Source organism: Ciona intestinalis, chromosome 1 (genome assembly GCF_000224145.3).
Source record: "Ciona intestinalis chromosome 1, KH, whole genome shotgun sequence".
Lineage (NCBI taxonomy): Eukaryota > Metazoa > Chordata > Ascidiacea > Phlebobranchia > Cionidae > Ciona > Ciona intestinalis.
The window spans coordinates 8969969-8994612 of record NC_020166.2 but is presented as its reverse complement, the minus strand read 5'-3'; the positions used below and the strand labels follow the sequence as shown (position 1 = coordinate 8994612).

At 35.3% G+C, this 24644-nt stretch overlaps 5 protein-coding genes, 1 long non-coding RNA gene and 1 pseudogene across 7 annotated transcripts; 2 read left to right on the top strand and 5 right to left on the bottom strand.

Annotated features, from left to right (window-relative positions):
* Positions 1-269: 269 nt before the first annotated feature.
* On the bottom strand, positions 270-2486 carry LOC100182478 (annotated as a pseudogene). Its single transcript, XR_001974717.2, has one exon. The product of XR_001974717.2 is annotated as a glutathione S-transferase Mu 5 pseudogene (transcript).
* An 80-nt stretch (positions 2487-2566) lies between these two features.
* Positions 2567-4737, bottom strand: LOC100180137. The gene is made up of 4 exons (XM_002119560.5): positions 4491-4737; positions 3752-3941; positions 3152-3361; positions 2567-2831 (listed from the first exon to the last, which is right to left on the bottom strand). The coding sequence occupies exons 1-4, from the start codon at positions 4702-4704 to the stop codon at positions 2783-2785; spliced, it is 663 nt and encodes a 220-aa protein (XP_002119596.1). The 5' UTR covers positions 4705-4737; the 3' UTR covers positions 2567-2782.
* Positions 4738-4933: 196 nt separating this feature from the next.
* Positions 4934-9999, bottom strand: LOC100177784 (sialate O-acetylesterase). Its single transcript, XM_002119725.4, has 9 exons — positions 9805-9999; positions 9272-9609; positions 8858-8996; positions 8099-8285; positions 7771-7898; positions 6991-7124; positions 6450-6610; positions 5861-6053; positions 4934-5398 (listed from the first exon to the last, which is right to left on the bottom strand). Exons 1-9 carry the CDS (start codon positions 9884-9886, stop codon positions 5144-5146), a joined length of 1617 nt encoding a protein of 538 aa, XP_002119761.1. The 5' UTR covers positions 9887-9999; the 3' UTR covers positions 4934-5143.
* Positions 10000-10940: 941 nt separating this feature from the next.
* On the bottom strand, positions 10941-11817 carry LOC100180885. The gene is made up of 3 exons (XR_182029.4): positions 11647-11817; positions 11526-11557; positions 10941-11102 (listed from the first exon to the last, which is right to left on the bottom strand). It is a non-coding gene; the product is annotated as an uncharacterized LOC100180885 (long non-coding RNA).
* A 1970-nt stretch (positions 11818-13787) lies between these two features.
* Positions 13788-14790, top strand: LOC104266888 (protein phosphatase 1 regulatory subunit SDS22 homolog). The gene has a single exon (XM_009864206.3). The coding sequence runs from the start codon at positions 13828-13830 to the stop codon at positions 14314-14316; it is 489 nt and encodes a 162-aa protein (XP_009862508.1). The 5' UTR covers positions 13788-13827; the 3' UTR covers positions 14317-14790.
* On the bottom strand, positions 14572-15474 carry LOC104266887 (ubiquitin-conjugating enzyme E2 D3-like). The gene has a single exon (XM_018816082.2). The coding sequence runs from the start codon at positions 15298-15300 to the stop codon at positions 14851-14853; it is 450 nt and encodes a 149-aa protein (XP_018671627.1). The 5' UTR covers positions 15301-15474; the 3' UTR covers positions 14572-14850.
* Positions 15475-16588: 1114 nt separating this feature from the next.
* LOC100185658 (kinetochore protein NDC80 homolog) lies at positions 16589-24310 on the top strand. The gene is made up of 16 exons (XM_002120265.4): positions 16589-16747; positions 17407-17519; positions 18031-18197; positions 18453-18555; positions 18658-18708; positions 18911-19007; positions 19283-19377; positions 20069-20173; positions 20561-20662; positions 20934-21077; positions 21477-21635; positions 22193-22282; positions 22576-22668; positions 22971-23101; positions 23410-23557; positions 23900-24310. The coding sequence occupies exons 1-16, from the start codon at positions 16609-16611 to the stop codon at positions 23951-23953; spliced, it is 1791 nt and encodes a 596-aa protein (XP_002120301.1). The 5' UTR covers positions 16589-16608; the 3' UTR covers positions 23954-24310.
* Positions 24311-24644: the final 334 nt, after the last annotated feature.

The following is a 24644-nucleotide window of genomic DNA, read 5'->3' as shown; positions in this document are numbered from 1 at the left end:
CGATCAGTAAAACAACTGGAATTTGATACAAACAGTATTTTAAGGCAATAAAATTCCTCGTGCATTTTACTGTTGTTTTTTGTTGTTGCTGATTTTGAATTTCTGCCTACATTATCTTAAGCGTGTGGTTTTGTAGGTCCATAGCATGACGCGTTGGCTGTTTTAAAGTTATAAACAATATTCCCTAAAACTTGTCTAATTTATTTTTAAAGGGTGCACATTTAAATTCTGATCACCTTCAAGCATAGCGGTGTTTCTTAACATTTGAGTGTCTGTCAAATCACTAAATTTGGTAATTTGATATAGTAATACCCTGCGTGACTGTGTGCCCATCGAAGATCAGGGTAAACCGGCGGGAGATCATGCGCTCGAAGCCGGCGGAACTGTGGTTTTAACCCGGGGTAGCTGGGGTATTGTGTATACAAGGGTAACTTGTTTTCGATCGGAGTTTATTTTTGCTGATAAACGTAAATCAAACTAGATATAAATAAAAATACATTAAAAACTATACTTGTTAAGAATAAACACATTTAGTTGGTTGGAGGAAGATGGAACATCTTTATCACATAATATCCAAATACCCTGGTCGTGTTTTAAACAAATAACATTTGGAGTCGCGGGAATATGGGTTTTATAAACCTTTGAATTTTCTTTGTTTACTACTACATGGGGCGAAACATAGAATGAGCATATGTCCAACCCCCCCTACTATAAATATATACATATACGTGCACGAAAAGTAAACAACGTATTGCTTAACAAGTGTGGTGTCATCATTCAGTTTCAACTTCTAAAGCGGGGATGAAGTTACAACTGCGGTTTATCTATAAACTGCATTCTCTTCTACACTTTCCGCTCTTCCATTCCCCGCCATGCAGCAATCTTGCTGTTTATTGGGAACTTTCGGTAACGATCTGATGTCCTGTATGCAACGATGCCTTCCAGTGAGTCAAACCGCTCTAGATATGACGTTACGTTATCATATGGTTTCAAACATCCTGGAAAGCAAAGTCTAATTTGATCCAAAACCTCGCAAAACAGAAAATCTACATAAGTGAGTTTCTGCCCAGACAACCATTTCGCCTCCTTCAAGAAACCATCAAAATAAACCAACTTTGTATTCATGAACGTCAAATATTCTTCGATGAGATTTTCAAAATTCGGGTTGTAGCACAAGCGAGCAAACCGTACACGAAAATCCTCCAATACACCTTCTGCCATATCGCATCTGATTCGCTGCGCCACTGTCTCTGGCATAAGGTTACCTTTATACCCAAGGTGCTTCATAATCGCCCAGCTTTCTGTTATCCGCACTTCACCGTCAACTAGGTATGGCACATTTGGAAACTCCAGGTTCAAGTTCGGTTTTGCTGCAAGCCATTCGCTACAGTCGAACTCAGGTGCGTCGCCACGAGGATAACGAACTTCTTCATAATCTAATGCCAGATATTCAAGCATGAGCCGAATAGATTGCCCTCTACCACGAATATCCCAATATCCAAAGCTTATCTTACTCATGGCTATACTCTGTTTCAATGCACACTTGCGATTAGTCACTGTTTAAGCAGCTATATACATACACGTCATAATTTGCAGCTACAATACGCGGAAATGATGGAATACCTGTACACCACAGGACGCCTATTCTATACTACCAAGTAAACTAGCATATCTCGGCAACGTGCGTGTCTGTTCGACGCATCACATAACTTGACAATTATATACAGAACCTCTTCAAACCACAACGGTTTTACATGCTTGCCCATGCGAGTCAAGCGTAGCTGCTTATAATCCTGCACCTACCAATCAAAGGCTTCAACTGCAGTTATTATTCTGCTTACGTTTACCCTTGCAAGAATGTTAACTCATTTTTAACCGTGGACACTTACGCCACTTTAACCGATCTCATCTTTCACTTTTCTCCTTTTCCGTCTGTTTAACAATACTAAGCGACCTTCACTTGCGTTCAAGTTTCAGCCTTCGCGGAAGAACCGTCGACTTAGCCTTTTGTATTGGCCGTTTCAGCGCAAATGTGCGATGGAATCTGTTAATAAAACCACCTACGACTTTTGTTTGTCGCGTTGATTCGTCTTTTGTTGATTCAAGCGCTATGGTCAATTCGTTTTACAAATTAACGCTAGAAGTATTCATGCGTGAGAACCGCTGTAAGCGATTATCTCTATTTGCTCTGTCGCGGCGTTTTTAGTAACTTCTCTTCATCAAAACCGATGTTACATCACTCTGAAGTACTACATCAACTTCTCTTATTTATGCACCGCATTCTATCACATATATCAGTTCTCCACTCGAAACCTAACCAAGCCTGTTACGACAAAGTGAACGCGGAAGTAAAATTCAGTGTTTCTCGGTATATTGTGGATAACTGCTGCGTTTGCTGTTGGTTTTCCGCGCTGCCCGGTGTCATTAATTATACCTACATGTGACGTACGACTACGCGACCCGTCACATTTAGTAAGGTGGGGTAAGATGGCACACCTTTGACCTTTCATTCTAATTTTCAACTAACATGTTCATATTTTTTCGAACACTGTAATTAACTGTAAAACCCACATGTTTTTTACATTTATTCGGTTTTAATTCTACAATATCCGTGCCAATAAATTTGGTTTAAAACTGGACGTCAAAAACAGCAATAACGGATCATGGGCATGAAATGTTTAAAACAAGCCATTTCCGCAATGTTTTACCATCCATTGTGTCGTAATATGGTTCATTGTATTGGAACGTATATGAAGTTGGTAAAAACCCACCACAAGCATTGTTATGCAAGCATCGGCCTTTCTTCCGCTTGTTCGCCCTTTTCGTGAACTCTGTTTCATAAAGAATGTTTATGAAGTTTTTGTCAACACATAACTTCTTTAGTGGTTAATATTTAGCTAGGCACTATAACCGTGCCGAGCCGATACTAGGTAAATGAATAAAGTGGGCTATAATGGGACACATTTACATTCTATTTTCACATCCCATTTGGTAGAAAACAATAAACATTTAAAGAATTATAAAACCGTATCGTTACGTCTCCGATAGAACGTTGTTAATTGTTTAAACCACGATCAGGATATTTAGATATTATATTCGCTAAAGATGTCCCATCTTACCCCACATCTCATATGATGAATGAAATACTTACATAGCATACAAACTTCTTTTAAAAAGCGCAACCTTTCCATCAGACAAGCCAAGAGCAGCTAAAACTCGGCCGTTTCGGTGAAATCTGTTTGAGAATTGGGCAAATTGACCGATATAACTTTTTAAGCAACTGCTGCCGAAACCACCACACTCGTATAACCAACGTCGCAAAATAAAGCTGGTTCCAATTACTTGTCGATCTCCGTTTAACCTAAATGTGAAAATCGTAATCGTTTAGGCATATACACTGTAACATGTTACTGTTAGTGTACCAAGGTTTAGGTATGAACCTTTATTACTCTTACTTCAGAGTACAGTACAAGTTTAGGTTTAATTGTCGCAAGCTGTAACAAAGACATTAGTGGTGGTACACAATGTTGGGTGAAACTGTCACACCTTTTATTGAAAAGGTTTTGGACTTCTGTTACATCTAAAAGGCGTGTTAAAAAACGACTCTCGTTACAAACTAGGTTTACCGGCCTTTTTGGCAGTTCGTTACCGTGACAAAATAAGAGACAAAATAAAGTCATTTATATATACAGGTAAAAGAAGGAAAATCTTGAACTAAATTTGACTGAAATGACATTTTAAAAGCGCACACCTTGAAAACGCCGCATCAACCCTCCAAGGCCCATTAGTAAACAGCATTGAAACATTGAAGACAGATCGAACCAAAGCTCCGTTCGTTCCATTAGAAAAATAAACGGCCTTGTTTTTGAAGAAAGTTGTTACATATTCCTCATCGTTACCAGTAAGCACGTAGGCTGACGCACTGGTGTGGCGTGGCATCCCTGCAAGGGATTGAACTTTTCGTAACATTTGATTTATTCGGAAAACACTTTTATGCATTTTGGGTTAAATTATAAAACGATTGTTTTTTGGTGTAACATATAGTACTGTGGGGGAAGATGGGACACCTTTAGCACCTACTATTCAAATATCCTGATCAAGTTTTAAACAATAAACAACGGTTTATGGAAGTCGTGAGAATATGGTTTTATAATTCTTCGAATGTTCCTTGTTTACTACCAAATGGAACGAGAAAATAGAAAGAAAAGGCGTCCCATCTTCCCCCACCCTACTGTATTTTAAACCAGACAAGTTTTGTTACTTTCTGCCTAAAAGATATATACTGTAGGGTGGGGTAAGATGGGACATGTTTTCATTCTCGTTTTTCGTCCCATTTTGGTAATAAACAAACAGTATGTACAGAATATAACCGTAGCCAGGCCATCATTCTAAAAGAGTGTTGTTAAAAAAAAACACGATCAGGAAATGTTTAAAAATCTAACCCAATACTACTATGTGAACACAACTATAATAATGTTAAAATGACTAACCTGGAAAGAAACCCTGCGAAGGAAATCGGCCTAAACTTCTAAATGTCGAATCTGAAGCATTATAATTATATAACGCGCCTATGGTTTGGTTTCCCTCATCGTGGAACAGGAACGCAAGGTCTGGTGGCATGGACAATCCACCCAGCAACCCTGCTTCACATGCCATACAGGTGAAGCTGATTAAAACTAAACAAACTACGCTCTTATTAAACATACTGCTTGGTCAGCGTTTTATTGTCCTCTGTTTGTGCCGTTCGATTTCAAGCATATATAGTTGTCCAAAACGCGCCGGTAACTTTTTCCCTGAGGCGGCAAACGTTCGGATTTAGAGTTCAGCAAAAAATTTCGAAGTTAACTTAATTAGACTGCTTGTTTACGCCAAACTTATTATTCTAGAATCGCCAGGCAACTTTCTACATTTGGCCAACAATTGTAAAAAAACGTTTGTTTACCGCAATGTATTCTGAATTGGTAAGTAAGCAAGATACACATGTATGCATAACTAGAATATAGTGTAGTAGGGTAGATGGGACACATTTTATATTAATTTTCTCGTCCCATTTGGTATAAATAAAGAAAATATTAAGAAAACAACTATCTTCACGGCTTCCATAGAATATTGTTAATATAAAAAAAGTTTATTAAAGAACTTTTCATGGATCTTCATTCTTAACTTCGATGTAGAACGGTGGACCAGGCAGACCACGAGTGTTATACACAGAACATTTCTTGTACTCGCATGGAGTAAGAGCCCAGGCGTACCGGATGAATTTTGGGCTGTCACCTTTCTCCAAACACTTTCTTGTGTCCAAAATCACATGGCGATTAGAGTAAGAGGCGATTGGGGCGACTACCCAGTAAGGAGAAGGTGTAGGATCATACATACTGCATTCACCATCACAACAAACCTAAATTAAAAATTTGAAATTAGAACATAAGGATAAACTATGTGACAACAGGTCACTCGGTCACTCGAGTCTAAATCCCATGCCCTCAGGGTGCGGCGTCATTTTAGCTCATCTAAAATTAGCACATAAGCTCCTAACCAGAAAAAAAACACAGGAAAATTAGCAGTTAAATAGGTATTTAGTTATGACTTCCACGTCGAAAATATAAAGTAGGGTGGAGGAAGAAGGGAGACATTTTCTTCCTATTTGGTAGTAAACAAAGGACATTCAAAGAATTATAAAACCGTAACCTCACGACTTCCATAGACCATTGTTAATTGCTTAAACACGATCAGGATGTTTAATATTATGTGCTAAAGGTACGTGTCCCATCTCTTCCGCACCCTACTATATACATAAACTGTTCCTGGTATAATGTTTTTTCAACATTTATGCTACCAATAAGTACATAGATATACCCACCGCGAAGTCTTGTTGTTTTGTCACAACGAGGGGCTGGTCATCCTGGTAAGATAAGACGACATATCCGGCTGGAGTATGGACAGCGCTTTGTGGTAGTGGGCCATCAGGGTTAATATCTTTACGACCATATGCAACTCTCATTGAACCGAGTAGCAAACGAGCGGCTACAGTTTGCTTGTCACGGGGGTGAATACTGTGGGTATTTAAATAAAAAAAATGGTTGTTTTCAAATATGGTAGGTGGGGTAATATGGGACAAATTATATTTATTCTTTTTTCTCGTCTCAAACGGTAGCCCATCTTACCCCATAGTACTGTGAAAAACATTATACAACAAATTAACTTTTGCTCATCGGTTGATTTAAATATGGTTGGTTGGGGTAAGACGAGACTCATTTTTATACAATTTTCTCGTCCCATTTGGTAGTAAGCTAAAGAACATTCAAGGAATTATAATTCAAACCGTATATCCTCAAGGATCTCCATAGACCGTTGTGTGAAACACGATAAGGATATTTTGACATTATGTGCGAAAGGTTTTCCATGTTAGCCAGCTGTAAATTTTCTTACAATAATTTACACTAACTTACCCTCCTGTGGGAGAATCATTGTCAGCCAAGTCCATCGCTACAGCCATGAATGTGTTGCGCATCTTTTCATTGGGCACGTAACCGTAGTTCGCTGTTTGTCTCCATCTTATAACTGGGTATTGGCCGTCGTTAGGTCTATCAGACTCAGTCGTTGTAGATATCTGTCGTTGGCACATAAGTTACAATCTGTATATGCAAACTATTTGTGCTAAGCAATTGATCGCTAAGATTTTGTATTTTGTAAGGTGAGGTTAGATTTTCATACTTATTTATCGTCTTATTTTATGGTACACAAAAAAATATTTACAGAATTATATAAATGTAGCTCCAAGACTTCAAAAGACGTTGCATTTAGCACATAATATCCAAATATGTCCTGATCAATCGTGTTTTAAATAATTAATAACGGTCTATGGGAGTCGTTAGGGTACGATTTTATAATTATTTGAATATTCTACAAAAAAAGGACAAGAAATTTGAGTGAAAATGTGCCCCAGCTTCCCCCACCCTACTATATACATTACACTGGTATTTACTGCACCTGGACAAAGCCGAAGGGAAATTTCTTATCGGTCTGCCCTCTAGTGCCTTCTAACCATTTGTCTCTCCAGTCATTTATCATGGCAGGAAAGGAACAAGCATACTCAGCGTTATGGTAATCATAATTCGTCTCACCTATAGAAATATTGTAAAACAATTGAAAGATATGAAACGCAACTTGGTTCAGCTTTTTTAAAACAGTTGTGTTTTATTTCATACACTTTCCACTTATAAGACAATAACTTTGTGGGAAGCTTTTTCTGCGCGTCTGAGTGTCGCAGCCCCGGTCGCATAAAGGACTTAAGGTGGCTGTACACAGTATCCGGCATGCGAATTGGCTTGCGAGTCGCCGAGTTCGCGTGCAGCAGTGAAATCTGGACAAAACAGACAAAACGGACGAATTCCGGATACTGTGTACATCCACCTCAAAATGGCCTTTCCGGGCGTTGGGGTAATTGGCCAAATCTGGCCTAAATCCCAGAGGTCCTTGACAAAAAGACCTCACCCATTAAAAATAAAAAAAATATGTGGGAAGTTATTATTATCTTCTGGGTTACAGCAGTTGTACCTCAACCACTGAGTTGGACTAAAATAGAATTTATTGTTGAGTTTCAACTGTTGGAAGTTTGTGAAGAGTGATCCTTACTGAACGTAATCAAAAATTTATTTAAAATTGTAAATATTTTGAGCTGGCTTTTTTGGGTCTGTTTACAACTATATTCTCACAATGTATATAATTACTAAATGAAACAAATCTTTTATGTATTTTGACAATCTCTACCTTGGTACCATATCGCTCCTTTAATCGTCATATTTAACATCGGATGAATCATAGCATTCCACAGAGCGCTGTTTGATCGCGGAACTTTTGTTATTGTTCGATTTCGCATTTCCAGTTTGAAGTCAGGTCTAAAATAAAATTGAAACTTTTCAGTGAATAAATAACTTGATTATCCTCACATGAACGACAGTCGTAACAACACGGGTGTTTTTTCATACACCCCGTGCCCACTTATGAGTTACCACATACAAATCTGTAGGTTGCTATTTTTTATATGGAATATCCACAATGCTTTATTGCACATAATTAGTTTTAAAACACAATTTACTCGTCACACAAATGTAGTCCGCATTTCTTCAACGCATCTGTAGACGACCATGTTTCAATCGGTGTTCCTCCCCAATTAGATGACACAAGACCTATGGGAACTTTAAGAAAATCGTACAAATATCTCCCATATAGCCAGCATAACGATGAGAAGTAGGTCCATTCCACGTTATCACCAGTCAGTGAGTCTAAACAAGAGTAAAAGCACAGTTGGTTAGCGCGCCTGCCTCAAATCCAAAGGTAATGGGTTTAGGTATCGTACTCAATGGATTTTTTCAGAACACCCGTGTTATAACTACTGGCGGTGCCTTATGCCACGCGAGGATAAATAAATTACACTTATTCATTCATTCATTCATTCATTCATTTATTCATTCATTCATTCATTCATTCATTCATTCATTCATTCATTCAATCATTCATTTAATCATTTATTCATTCATTCATTCATTCATTCATTCATTCATTCATTTATTCATTTATTCATTCATTCATTCATTCATTCATTCATTTAATCATTTATTCATTCATTCATTCATTCATTCATTCATTCATTCATTCATTTATTTATTTATTTATTTATTCATTCATTCATTCATTCACTCATTTATTCATTCATTCATTTATTTATGTAAAAGAATAAAATCTCACCCCTAGAGAATATAACTTCTATTATTGTGAGCGTATATGTGTCTCTGGACAAGACACTTGACAATTGCTCAAGCGGTTAGAAAATTGTAAGTTAAGTTACGAATCTTACGTTTTGATGGAACCGACCATGGTTGTTCTAAGTTCTTGAAATCGTGCAAAGGTTCATTTGATCGATCATCGCCTACAGTCATCACTCGCACGTTCGGATACTTCGGTGCTAACGATAACTCGTAGCTAGCGTTAAAAGCCTGTATCAGAGATATTGTTATATAGTAGTGGGGAAAAACGGACACTTTCAGTACATAATATTCAAATATCCCGATCGTATTTTAAACGTTTAACAACAGTCTAGGGGAGTCGTGAATTTAAAACACGATCCGGATATTTGGATATTATGGGCTAATGGTGTCCCATTTTACCCCACAATACTATATCTATGCGCCCATGCAAGTGCCGTGCGCGGTTCTTTTTGGGTTCCATAGATAAAATAGGAACATTCACTACTATAGGTATATACACGTACCATTGCAACTGTAAACTTCATGTTGCTTTGTCCACCACAAACCCAAACATCACCAAACATAATGTTGCTTATCAACGCTGTGCTGTTGACACCATTGTGTTCTTGTATAGCTTGTATCTTATGTGGGCCTCCAATATAATTGTAAGGCTTCAGGGTGACCGACCACACTGGTATATTGCTTGTTCCAAGTTGAACATGTGTAGTATACTCATCTTGCATAACGAGAACTGTGACTTTAGCATCCAGTTTACCATAGCCCCAAATCACCGATTTATGTGGCGCCCGTTGTAACACCATGTTGTCCTGGTAATAGCTAGCAAAGGCAAACTTGACATGACCTGCAAATGTTTTTTTAAAGTTAAAGTAGTTTTGTTGACTTTATATCGATTTATTTCATTATTGAAATGTATAATTCAAAAGCCATATATACTTTGTATGAATGAATGTTAAAAACCTACACAATAAGAGTAAAACCAAATACGTGTAAATTATTATTAGTATTATTGCAAATTTTTAACATTAGTTTAACTTACAGTTGTCGGTGTCACATTGTTCATTTTCGCCTATGACACCTACAAAGATAAAGAAAACAAGAAACCCAACTAAACGTATCATTCTCGACTCCTATATAAAAAATATTCGTCACTCCTATATAAAATGAAGCAAGTTGAATGTTTGTAGCTGACCTAAGGTAGACGCCATAAACTTCTAAGAATACACACTATGCACAACAAAATCAGTTACTTATTAATCAGTGAAAGTTTTATTGTTAAGCTTCTATGAAAACCAAAGTTTTTTATGTGTTTAAGAGTGCTAACAAAACAAAACGTACTATACTGCATACAACAGTCGCAAGCCTAGCTTCGTAATTTGTTAAAATATTTCAGCTAATGCAAAATGTTGATATCGTATTCCATTCTTGTTTTCATTTGTGACGTTTAGCTGCTGTATGCAGACGTACACTTCCGCAGACATGCTTATAACATATTGCGTCGTGATGAAGCATTACTTGTATAATGTTCTGTGGAAGTAGCGTCCGCATTACACTGCTACACGAGGCGGTATCGTACCGCTTTAGGCATAAAAAACAAATGACGTAAGGTGTTCACAGACATGTAAAATGCGTGCAACCTTTGAATGGTCGGCACATTTGGTTTTGTGGGGAGGGAGATGGGACAACTTTAGCACTTAATATCCAAATATTCGGATCGTGTTTTAAACAATTAACAACGGTTTGTAGAAGTCGTGAAAGGCGGTTTTATATTTCTTTTAACTTTCTTTGTTCACTACCAAATGGGATGAGAAATAGAATGAAATGTGTCTCATCTTTTCCCATCCTACTACCACAAAGTAACATACATGGAGACTAGTAAGCTGGCACGAGGTGTTAAACCCGTGTGATAACGACTGTCGTTTTCCGGCCACGCGAGGATAAAGTAAGTTACATTCATTCATTCATTCATTCATTCATTCATTCATTCATTCATTCATTCATTCATTCATTCATTCATTCATTCATTCATTCATTCATTCATTCATTCATTCATTCATTCATTCATTCATTCATTCATTCATTCACTATAGTATATTGTTTCAATATGACTGACAACTACATTGACACAAGTTATCGCGACTTATTTATCTGCAGGAATTCAATTAGTATAAAAAACTGTTATACACGAGTTTATTATTTGCATTTATTTTGTATTTATTGCTTAAATGCGAGAAAATTAGTTTCAGTGAACATATTTCTTCTGATTGAGTCACTGAAGCTACATTCCTTTCATCTACATTTCCGGCATATCTTCTTCAGTCGGCATGTCGTTCTCAGCTAAAATAAATTAAATAGTAGAGTGGGGGAAGATGGGACACCTTTAGCACATATAATATCCAAATATCCTGTTCGTTTTAGCTTGTTTTGTTTTAATAGAATAAACCGCTTATTCAAGTTTAACGACATCAAAACTATTTTTAGATATATAGAGATTCAGGTTCTATATAATCTGGTATATAAAATCGGAATTTAATTTTACTTAATTATGTTGAAAAGTGGGGTAACTCGTAAGCACAGAAGAATAAAAAATAGTGCAAAAATAGCGACGCCTGACTGCGATGCGGTGTCGTGGTACCGGGCGCACGAAGGACTCAAATGGATTTACCGAGTGATGGGGTAATGGGCCAAATCTGGCCTAAATCCTATGTCCTTGACAAGAACCTAAAGAAATAAATAAAATTAAATACTTGATTCTGTTACCTAATCCCATTTCTTCTTTCATGTTCTCGCCACTAGAAAAAAAATAAGATTTTAGGATTTCTGTTTCGAATGGTGTATAGTCTAGGCTATTTAACATTAGTCGCGCACAAATCATATTTACCTTTGTTCGTTCCAGCGACGACGGCGACCATAATAGTAATAGTGACGACGACGACGACGACCCCACCAACTCTCTCCCTGGTCAGCGAAGCAGATGAGCGCGATGAGAAGAACGATGAGAAGCTTTCGATCCATCTTCCAGTTGTTGATCAACTTGCGAAGAACGAAGAAACGAACCTCTATTTATAGATCACCGATTTCCGTCTATATGATTATCTTCCAAATGAGGAAGTATCATATAGGCAACAAAGTATAAAGATTACTGAGCAACCAAGCACGAATATAAAGTCCGATATTTAATGAGAATTACATTGACCTATGGATGGTAGTGTGAATGGGTTCGCGTGAGCAGTTAGTTGACAGTGTTACTTGCCAACTGGGTATTCCAATTGAAATCAACTAAAGAACACAAGAGTATCAGTATACGTAGATTGAAGTGTAAATTTCCCTTCATTAAGTATATAGGAATGTTGTATTATAACGACATATAACGACGTGCTAAATCCAACATTTACAGCTCGTAAAAACATTTGTTTCGGTTTAATTCATACTATACAACTCTAACTATAACAAAGTTCAATAAGTCAGACAAATTATATTTTACTCAAAAGTGACTTAGGTGTCTACAAAAAAGCGAATATTTTAAGTGGTGTCAAAATAAATATAGTAGGGTGGGGAACGATGGGACACCTTTAGCACATAATATTAAAATATTCGGATCGTGTTTTAAACAATTAACAACGGTCTATATGAAATTCATGAGCATATACGGTTTATTAATTCTTTAAATGTTCTTTGTATACTTCCAAATTGGACGAGAAATGAAACGAAAAGCTGTCCCGTCTTTCTCCACCCTACTATATGTTCCAAAATTGTAACCATCCAGTTCAGTATTTCTCAACTAATAAACTTTGTGTGTATTTTTTATGTTTATTTTCCATGAGTTTTAATATATATATAATTCCCATCGACAGTGGTTAGACAACCTTTCTCACTGAAAGATAACAATGGTTTTTCAAAAAATTTTCTTTAGACAAAAATCATTTAATGGAACTGCTAGAACTTCCCGTCTCTTTGAAGCGGACATCCACATTTCGAAGGAACATTTTATCCAAAACGGGATAGAACAACGAGGAACGGTACCATCATAAGAGTAAGACTAACTATTCATCAGAAATAGTTCGAGGGCCCGTTGAGGCGTCCTGGATAAAGAAGCCAACAATTTCTTGCAACAACTCATTGGCGTCAAATTGTTGCGGGAAGTTTTCTTTGATCGACATTTGCTTCCAGAACGTTGCGGGAAGTAGATATTCTAACTTGATTGACATGTGTACCCAGTACTAAGCTTCTTAAGCTTTCTATGAAGATTATTCGAACCAGGGAGTTATCTCAATTGAAGCTAGTGTATTGTTTCATCATGATTGGCAACTGCATTGATACAAGTTAACGCGAGTGTATACGAAGCGCATTTTTACCAATTTTAAAACAATTTATGATATACTTTTATTGAAAAAATGCGTTGTTAATACGTTTTTTCAATTGTGGAGCACGCTGTAATATACAGGTCGCAGAAAGTTTTGGGAGATTTAAAGGAGTCGCAAACTGCTCTACTAAGTTGTCTTTAAAACTAAAACCTAAAAAACACCAAATCAAACATCGCACCCTTAGTAGTAAATGGTTAGATCTAATATTTCTGCATAAAACTAACCTATACATATTTTTTCATTGAATAAGATAAATTATTAAATATCCCCACCTACCGACAGAAATTAGTTCCCTTAATGGTAACAGCCCGTTTGCGCAACAACAGCTGGCACTATTCTCTAAAAAATAAAATTTACAAAATTGCCAGCAGATAATATTGCGATTTAATTGTTGTTATGAAGTTCATTTCTTGCTGTTATTACCAAGCTGAACCAAATTAAGTACAAACTATACCGTTAATGTATTACATAATCCGAACTCAGGAAGGTTCTTTACTGGTTCTAAATTGTCCGCCTTTATACTGTATATGCTTTATTTTGTAACTTGCCACATTAGTGTTTGTCGTAGCATTTTTTAAACTACCTTCGTATCCAGGTAAAGTGACCAGTTATTTGCTTCATATTTAAACTATTGACAATATTGAAAATTTGCAGACTTGTTAATTTTTATTGGTAGTTTATATAATTTTTAAAATCTTATGGCAGAAGAAGCAGCAGCTGTGGCATCAAGATGCCAAGAAGCGCAGGAAACTGGTGTTTTGAATTTATCAGCTTGTGGCTTGATGGAGGTGCCAACTACTGCTTTATATTTATTTCTTAAGGATGTAGAAGTAACTAAAATAGACTTGTCGGACAATCAATTAAAACGAATACCGCCGAAATTGTTAAGTACTTTTCCCAAAGTTCAGACACTTATTGTGAAGAATAATCTGCTGACTTCGTTACCCAAACAATTAGTAGATCTTCAGTGTTTGACAAAGATTGATATTTCAATGAACAAGTTAACTGCAATTCCAACATTACCTTCATCATCTGTATATGTTGACTTATCGAAAAATGAAATAACAGAAATAGGAGAAGAAGAAATAGAAATTATAAGTAATTCAAAAGAATTTATTCTGGTTGGTAACCAATTGGATAACCCATCGAAAACAAAGATTGAACACCAAAATCATGTTCGTGTCTAACAACCCCAAACCTTTTGTGATGCACGCTAGATAATTTAAATTTCATACACTTTAATTGTTATTCATATTGAGCTTTGGATTGTTTGTTATCATGTGGAAGTGCATATTGTCATTATCTAATAATTATAACACTAAAAAAGTAGTTTTTTTAAATATATATAATATAATATAAAACCATATATTTTATATCTGATTTAAATTATAAAAAAAATATGACTCGTTTTTTAATGTTCACAAAATTGTAGTACATTTGAATCAGTTAGATTTTTTTTATTTGTTTTCACACAAAATTAAAGAATCGTATTTGTTAAATACATGTTGCATTGCACTTATTAATGCGTATGCTTTTCCGTATTTTTAATAATTATATTTAAACAATCATGTTTTAAAAACATTTTAAAATCATAACTTACAGTTAGAGCAGTACGAGTGATTTTCTCTCTCAAAATGAGTTAAAACTTATTCATTCAATAGTAACAAAATATATAATTGACTAATATGTATATAAAGGTAAGCATAGTATAGCCACAAACGTTATGTTTGTGCATACTTTGCCGTCCATGCGGCAGCTACCGATTTAAATTCTGGTCGATTGTTTTTATATAAATTTGCGATTGCTGGGACGAGCGGGTCGTCTGGATTTGGCTCGGCAAGCAGTGACGAAATTGATAGCAGAACCTTCAGTAGGGTAAGTGCCGGCGACCACTGGCCCTTCAAAATATCTAGGCATATATCGCCGTTTGAGGTAATGTTGGGATGATATATCTTGGTAGTGAATTTCACTTTCGGGGGTTTAAAGGGATAATCCGTTGGAAATTCAACAGTAAGATTAAAGATGCCGTTTTCGTATGGCGTACCATTTGGACCAATTATCTTAGCTTCCCAGCGGTACAAGTTATCACCGATAGGCCCTGCGGAACAGTTTGCTGTACTTTCTGCGTTTTTCATTTCCGCAGCTTCCTTGTTCAGTCGTTTAGCGGCCATGCCGTTAACTTTTCGGAACTCCAGTTCTTTGTATTGCTCTCTTCCTAATAATAAAGTATAGGCCAGCCCAGATCAACTGTACGTTATGAGATACCTTAACAATGAAACAATATATCTGGCTACAAATGTTTGCTTGAAGCTTTGTATTTAACGAAGATAGTTGTTGTGAACAATTCTTGGTTCAATTGACGCGCATCCGCTTAACTGTATGACGTCACACACAGTTTATGCGTCACGATGAGTTAATGCTTACTGTGTATCTCAGCTGTTTCAGATCGGCTTCGTGACGCATAAGCTTGCTAGTGTTAACAATATTACGTAATTCCCATAACCTATATATGCACCGTACAATGAAGAAACACATGAAACAGCGGTAGGCCGGTGGTCCTAAATGTGTCCGTTGGTGTTTTATTGTTATCGTATGGTGTATGCCTATCGTTCCCTTTTTTATGATATGATTGGTATTAACACTTAATGCCAACGGTGTCGCATTTTCAAAAATCTTTGTTCTTGCAAAGGCGCGATATATTAGTATGGGAGAAGATGGGACATATTTTTATTTTTTTTCCCGTCCCATTTGGTAGTAAACAAAGAACATTCTATATATTCAATGTGTCCCGTCTTACCCCACAGTTCTATGGTTCAATCGTAACAAATAAAAGCAACTCTATTATATATACATCAACAAAGCAAGAATCCTGGCAAGAATGAAACAACATTGCCTATATGGTCGTTGTCCTATAAAATTCTACAACTTTGATTTTTAACACATACGGCAAATTTAAAAGAGTGCGCTGCTTAGCTATCCAACTAAAAACCCTCTATTTTCTTTACAAATTAAGGTAAATATATTTAGAATCAGACCAGCAACTGTTTAAATTGACTGTTTGAAAACAATTTTAAATTTGAACAAAAATTAAACAACGTTATGTCATTTGGATGTATTGCATCTATCCTTTAACTTTTACGCGCCAAAACTAGAGTTTTTATTTATCAATACATTTATATGCAATATGTTTAATCTTAAATTAATTTAAATTAAATGTGTTACATTTTCGGCCGATAATTTCTAATTTGTATTGTGGCATTGGCCTCAAAGTGCAATTATAGCAGTAAATAAGTTTTTGGTTTAATTTGCTGCACCTCCAAGCATATATGTATTTATACGAGAGTGGAAAGTGAAGTTTTTTCGCGGATTTTCGTCTTAAATATACTCTTAAGCCGGTTTGCGCCAATCTAATTACTAAATATTTGTTCTGTTTTTTTATATATTTCTTCATATTTTTAGTCTTGACTTAAAGGTCTATCATGAATCGTCCACAAAGGAAACTATCTGTAAGTGGTCGGCCTTCTTACCAAGGTGGATCCGGTCAAAGTTCACTCAAACGCTCAAGTGCTGCTACTCCATTAATGAGATCAAGTTTAAAGCGACAACCATTATCTGCAGGTATGTTATTGTAACGAATCTTTATTTAATTAGCAACCTTATTCAACTTATTCATTCATCATTAAACACACAATAATATAAACTAAAAGACGTATTCAGACAGCATAACATAATAGGAGTAAAACTGAAACACTATTAAACGCTAAACTACACAACTACCTGCTGCACAAGGAGTAGATCTGAAACACTAACTGGTAAACTGCAGCATGCGAGAAAAGAACCAAATACAAGGAATGCGTTAACACGTGCGGCACCGAAAACACGTAACTAATAATTAGGCGAGTACTGGAACAAAGGAATGCGAGACCAGAACTAAGGACCATAACAAAGAATCTAGCGTAACAGAACAGGGGAATAAATAATATGGGTTTATAAACACGTTAATCGTCACATTATAAATGAAACTTGCTTTACTTTTATTTTGGGGCAGAAAACAACAGTTGTTATAACCCGCATGTTCTCCTTAGAATCTTTAATTTGTGGCTAAGCATTTCCCTTTAATTTGTGGCAATAAGTAAGCCTAGATTTTTAGACAACAGATTTTTTTTTGATAGCCTGCTTATTTAGTTACAACCATTAAAAAGCAAAGTATGTACATTTCCAAATATTGTTAAGAATTTTGACACTAATTGGGTTTATTTTACTCGCTTATATTTCAGTGAAGGGCAACCAGAGATCCTCGTATGTGAACACTGATCACCAGATTATCAAAGACACTCGCCCACTCTCCGATAAATCTTACATGAAAAAATGTGTTTTTGATCTTATTCATGTAAATAGGCTATTAAGTATTTATCTATATATATATTAAATTTTTTTTTTTTTCTGTTCAGTCTTGCAAGCAATAAAATAAAAATTGCTTACATAAAAATGTAATTGCATTGCATACATAATATATATATATATATATAGCGGCTTACTGATCTTGCATTAGAAACAAGTTTTTTTGCTTGATGCTGCTATGATTCTGGGCGTGTGTGTTTTTGGCATCTTGGTATAAAATGAATCTTAATGGAACTTTTTTCTTTTCATACACTGTTACTATGCGTGCTTGTTGTCTTAATTGTCAGCCATAAAAACAATAAGCAGTTGCAAGGTGTATTAAATAAGACACTCATGTTATATAAATATTTACATATTAACCAATTAACCATTGTTAGAATTTAATATTAACCCCTCATAAATCATAATAGAGTTTTTTGCCACTATAATTCTTGTCCTACTTTCCTTTATTCAATTTCCTATCAATATATTGAATTCTAACAACCTTTAATAATTTTCAGCTTTTAAATGACTTGCATTATCCGACCTCATTATCACCAAAAATGTTAAATCCACCAACTAATCGTGAATATCAAAGAATTTTTGAATTTCTTGCAATAACTTTGGCGGGGAATTTCCGAATAATTAAACCAGATGAAGACATGATGAGATTTGTTAAAGCTTGTGGGTAAGATCTTGTAAAACTGTCTATTCTGTATGGGTGAGGTCCTTCAGAACTGGATATTATTTGGATTTGGCCCAGTACCTTAACACCCTTGTGCGTTCAAAAGTCACGTGCATCGCAACAGTGAGGCCCCCTAGTCATGTTCCGACTCAAGGGTCCTGACCAAGTTTTGATTCTTGTTTCGTATACTCCATCTGTGGACTTCTACTTTCCTCTAATATTTTTTGTAGTTTGTTGGCAATTTTGTATCTGTTATAGATACCCGTATTCTTTGTCCAAAAGTACGTTGAACAATGTGGGACCAATGAGCTCGTGGCCTCATGCACTTGGTGTACTGATGTGGCTTGCAAACCAAATTAAGGTGATGTTTCTGAAAAAAAAAATTTTTCTTGACTTTTTCTAAATTTTTTTTCTTGACTTTGTTACTCCAAGAGCACGAAATAATACTTTGGTCCCTAATTAGATTGCACCAGATTTATGGACTGAAGAAGAAATGTTAGAACCCAAGCAACATGTAAGTCATATCTTCACATTTACTGTTATAATTGCATCGCCTAAAGGCCAATGCCACATGTAATACATTTGATTTAAATTGATTTAACCTAGGCATAAGTGTATTGATGAATTGTCATGCAATTGTATGTGTTTTTTTAAGTACACAATTTTTAAAGAAATTGTTTCCAATAGGTTTGTTAATAAAATAAATTTTTTGACAGGTGCAACAGCAATTTTTCCATTCTGTTTATAATGAGTTTATGTCTGGAAATGACGGACCATTTACTGAAACCGAGAATGAAGCCAGAAGAATGCTGGGTTTGATATATGGGATTAGTGGCGCAGCCAGAGGGTTTTAGAACTCTCAATGCCCCTTCTTTTTAATTTGATTTTTTTAGACCGAAACCCCTTTCGTATATTTTTCACACCCCCTTTGAGAAAATGTTGTTTTTATTTAAAAAAGTAAAAAAAAAAATTTAGCTTAAACTTTTTATTGTTTTGACTGGAAATCCCCTCTTATATTTTTTTCTGGCTGCGTCGCTGTATGTATGTGATATTTAAACAAATATTTGCGTTATATTGGATTTTTCCAGGAGAAATAAATAAGGATACTTTAAGTGAAGTTCAATCTCTTGAAACAAAATTTGAGAATCTGAGTGCAACTGCTTTGAAGAATGAAGAAGAAAAAGTTGGTTTTGAATAATTTTCTCAACTAAATCTATTTTTTTAAACAAAATATGAAAATGCATTACTGGTATAAATTAAACAAATTGGTACTCCTGAAGTAACTGCATCAATTGCATCAATCAAAGGTTAAATGGCTAAGCTGTTAATATGATCGAAGGCATTAAAGTGTTACTATTCTTAAAGCGGAACTGAAGTCAAATTTTATAGTTGGTGCAGATAGTGAGGTATACGTTATTTGTGCAAATATAAGTGACAATAACTAAGAAACATTAGCTTTTTAAACAAAAATAGAGTTGTATATTCAACTGAACAACTACTATCTGTGCCCCAAGGATAAAATTTGACTTCAGTTCAAGGGTAGTAACACCTTCAAGCATTCGGCAATATTGACTATTTACCTCATATTTACTTTGGGTATTAATGCTTTCTTTAATGTTTTCATTAATTTTTTACCAGTAATACATTTCACATTATATTTATAATAACTAAATTTTTGATAACCAGCTGCTGCTATTTTTATTATAGTGAAAATTGATCAAAATTTTAATTTGCCCGCCAAAGATTTTGAATTTTTTTTAACTATTTTTTACCTAATTTGTAAAATGTACTGTGTAAATCAGCATGTCACCTGCAAACGTCTATAGGTTTAAGTTTTTCTATTTTTTTAAAACTTTTTGTTAAATAATTGACAGGCGTCAAACATCAAACTTTTTGAACAAATATCTACAAAAAGACAAAACATTGAAAAGATGGAAAAATATTTTGATGACATCGACAAATATAACTCGGATAAGCAGGTCAGTTTTAATTTGTGTGAAACAAAGTAAATATGTTTTTCTTGGCACTGTGGCACAGCTTGTTAGCAAGCCTGCCTCCAACCCAGGGGTTATGGATTCAAGGCGCGTCGCTGCCACCATTGTGGGCGTATGTGTTTTTGAGCAAGTTACTTAATGGCAACTGCTACAACCCAGTGGTCACTAATGTGTTGTATAAATTGTCATCAATCACAATATGAAATACAAACAAACAAACACTGACTCACAAAGTTATACACGTGGTAACTCAAAAGCGGGCACGAGGTGTATGAGACAGAATGCTCGTATTATACTGACTGTTGTTGCCTGCCTTTGCAAGGATAAATAAGTTTCATTCATTCGTATATAAAGAAGACTTTTACTTCTTAGGCTCGAACTTTAGAGTTTAACGAACTGACTGCTAGCAAGGATGAAGAAGGAAATGATTTAAGACTTAAAATATTGGATCTTGAAACAGAAGTGGCGGGGCAGGTAAGAAAATATTATTTACTACATGAGCCTTGAAATTTACTGGTAAAGAGGCAGCTCCTTGAGCAACTGAAAGCATTGTGAACAGTGGCCCAGCCAGAAAAAAAAGGTGGAGGGGGGGGTCAATCAACATTAATAAAATTTGGGGGGTGTTTAATCTACAAAAATTTAAAAGAGGTCATGACCCTGGAAACCCCCTGACTGAGCCCCTGATTTCGAAGATTATTATTTTTATAAAGGAATTAAAAATTAAATGGAATTTGTTTTGTCATAGGAGATGAGCAAAGACGATGTTTATCAACATAAAGTGAAGAATGAACAACTTAAAGGATCTGTGATATCAACTGCTGAACGAATTGAAACTTTAAAGAAAACCGGTTGGGAATTGGAGATAGAAACAGCAAAGGCTTTGACTGCTGTAAGTTTTCTAATACAGTTTACTTTATTACTAGAGCCGTGGCACAATGGTGTAAATACCTGTCCCTAAACTAGAGGTTATGGGTTCAAGGCTTGTCGCTGCTACCATTGTGGGCGTTTGTGGCAAGACACTTGTGTTTTGGGCAAACAACAATTGCTCCAACCCAGTGGTCACTAATGGGTTGTTCAGATCGTCAGTCATATATAAAGATAACAAAATAAAAAAATTACCTAATATTAGCACTCAACAAACACAAAACTCGTAAACGACACAACTTTTATGAAACAGAACACCAGTGTGGCTGTGTTATAATGACTGTCCTTGCCCCTCCACGCGGGGGTAAATGAGTTACATTCAATCGTTCTGATAGAAAAGTTAAAATAATATAATTGTGTTTAGATGAATGATCGCGTCAATGTTCAAAACAATTCAATGCAAAAGTTGTGGTCAGCAGTCGCAAGAAGGTTGGAATTAAATGAAGCCGTGAAACCTCCAGCTTTATTATCGGGAGCACTTGGATTTGAAGGGAACAGAAGCAAACAAATTGATTCTGTACAAGTGAGATAGAATTAGCATGGACTAGTTTACATATCATCGCTGCTACCATTGTTGGCATATGTGTCCTTGGACAAGACATTTAGTGGCAGTTGCTCCAACCCAGTGGTTACTAATGTTTTTTTTAATTGTCAGCCATACAGAAAAAAACATTCCAAAGTAACGGTAACTCGTAAGTTGGCACGTGGTGTATGAAACAGAACATTGGTGTTGTAACGAGTGTTGTTCTCCGGCCACGAGTGGATAAATGAAGTTACATTCAATACATTCACATTGGAGTACTGGTGCAAAAACATCAAAGGACAATGCATAAAACAAAAACACAAGTGAAACAGAGGGCTAGAATAGCACTCATACTGACTCTAATTTTTCCTTTTTTGGACAAAAAGGTGTAGGATCCTCTCCATTATCTGCTAACTGTGACAATCAACCACTAACCCTTAACACCCCCATAGACCCACAACTGCCCCTTAAATGCAAACCTTTAACACAATAAGAGTCTAATTGTAACTTAACATAGGATTCTTTACTGGTGCTAAAAAATCCTTGTTTTTTTTCAGCCTTTTATGATGGATTTAAATGAACGTTTGTTAGCTCACCAACGTAAACTAAACCAAGAGCTTAATGATGCCACAAATCGTAGATTGCAGGTAAGAATCCTTTATTTGGTATTTATTTTATTTAAACGTTTAAAAAACATTGTTAATTGTTATGTAGTTTAAGAATTTTTTAGTAAATTTTCCATTATTTTATGGCTAATTTATTTTATTGAATATTAAATTGTTATAAAGAAAAAGCAGTGGCACAGCTAGGGAGGTTTCGGTTGCAGCCCCTTTCTTTAAAAAAATGTATAAATAGAAATAAAATACCCTTCTTTTTTGAAATAGCCTTTTTGATTTTTTTCTGGCTGTGTTACTGAGTAAAAAAAGATTGTTTTTCGTAGGAACGAGAAATGATACAAGACGTTCAAAAGTCGATTAATATTCTTGAAACTGCAGCTGATCAAGTTCATGCTGAGATCCAAAATTTCGAGGAGGTAAGTTTAATAAATATAAGATGCTTGCATACAAACTACCAAGTATCCAGCGCCATGGCTCATTGATTATGGTGTTTGCTATATAACCTGCATGTAGACATGTAGTGTTCTGCATGATCAGCTTTTTGACTAAACAGGAACCTATTTAGTATTTTTGTACGTCGTACGCCTTTCTTCTTGTTGACTTCTTAGTGGTGCCTGACTTTACGTTAAAGCTTAGCACTCGACAAGCACCAGCTTTTATGACTCTGGAACATTCCTATTTGTTAGTTTAATGTTAAAAGTTTGTTTAATTTGTGCAGGAGAGAACAAAGAAAGTGGGAACATTAAGGAGTGAAACGGATAAAGAAAAAACAAAAAAATGTCAGTTTATTGCAATGAACACTGAATCTGTGGAGGAACTTGAAAAACAAGTTGAATTGCTTCAGAATGAGTAAGTTGCATATTTTATTGTAGGTATCCTCTGTTTTACAGTTGTTATCATTTACTCTTACTATTAGTAAAACAGGAATCATATTATTAATTTACAATCGGTCAGATTGGGAAATCACTTTTTGTTTAAATCTGTAAATAAATTATGGATTTAAGCGAGAACACACTGTTTTAGGATACTGTTATCAATAAACTTCGTATTCCAAATAATTGAACTGCTTGTTTCCTTAATATATGAATTAAAGTATTAAACCCTCTCGTTTTATAAATTTCCTTGTGGGTTTTACTTATGTTTACCTGTAAATGCAGAAACTTGAAGCAAGGAAAAAGTTTTAGCAAACAAAAGGAAGATGCTATAACTGAAATTAAAGAGTTGGTCGCACAATTGAAGGAATTTAAGATAAAATGCAACGAGGAGATTGAAAAGTTTTATGAAAATATCATTCAACAAAATAAGGTATAATTTTAACCAGTTTTATCAACATGACAATTCAAAGTAGAAATGTAAAGAACATTTTTGAATTGTCGTTGTGTAGCTCATAATAATATAAAATCTTTTATTTGTCTCTTTGACCACGTTAGCGAAGATTAAAACATATTTTTTAAAATATTAAAGACGAGATATAGCTTCAGAACACGCTTACCGTTTAAACATGTTTTTTTTAATTGGTAGAAAGAAGTGCTTTTATGAAGTGTGTCTCACACGATTGGTATCATTTTTTATGTAAATATTAAACTGCAGAGTACGCTATTAGTTTTATTGTCGCTAGTTTCTTTCCTAATTTTAGTTTGTTTTTAGAACTTCGCCGACAACATGAATGAAGTCGCCAGGAGTCTTCCTACCGTTGATTGAACTTTTTTGCTTTCTTTTTAATTTCATTTCATTCTGTTTCCATCTAATTGTACATAGTATTTTCTATCAGTCTCTCTGGTAAAAGAAAAAATGTTGTACAATAAAGGTAGAATATTGTTTTCCATTTGTGTAAGTGCTTTTTAGCTTTCAAACTTATACTGAGTTTATATATTTTTTAAAACATTTCCTAAATATTCCCATGTTTTTAATACTTGAGCCGTAAGTTTAAGTTTTAGGTAAACTTATAAAAATATTTTTCCGAACCAAGTTTAGTTGCAGTATCAATTTTTTGCTAAAAAATTATATTAATCTCGTACCGCAAAGTTAGTGTGTGAAGAAGTTTTTAACTGATCAACTAAAAAATTGTAATTGTATTCTATGCAAGTGAGGTTATTATTTAAGTACCTGTGATTTTGGCCAGGTTTGGTCCATTACCCAAACACCCAGTAGGCCTAAGCTTTATAAAGTCGTACATCTGCAAGTTGCAACACAATCGCCGACTCCATCCGGAAAAAGATTTAAATAAACGGGTTTAGCATTAGTTCAGTTAAATGTGTTTAAAATACGTGCGCAATTTTCTCTTCTAATGTTTTTACCACGGTTGACAGAGCAAGCAGGGGAATCCCCGTTAATCGATAAGAAGCTTTATTATTATCTCTGCGTTAGTTAGTCCGGCTTGATTTTTGAGTCT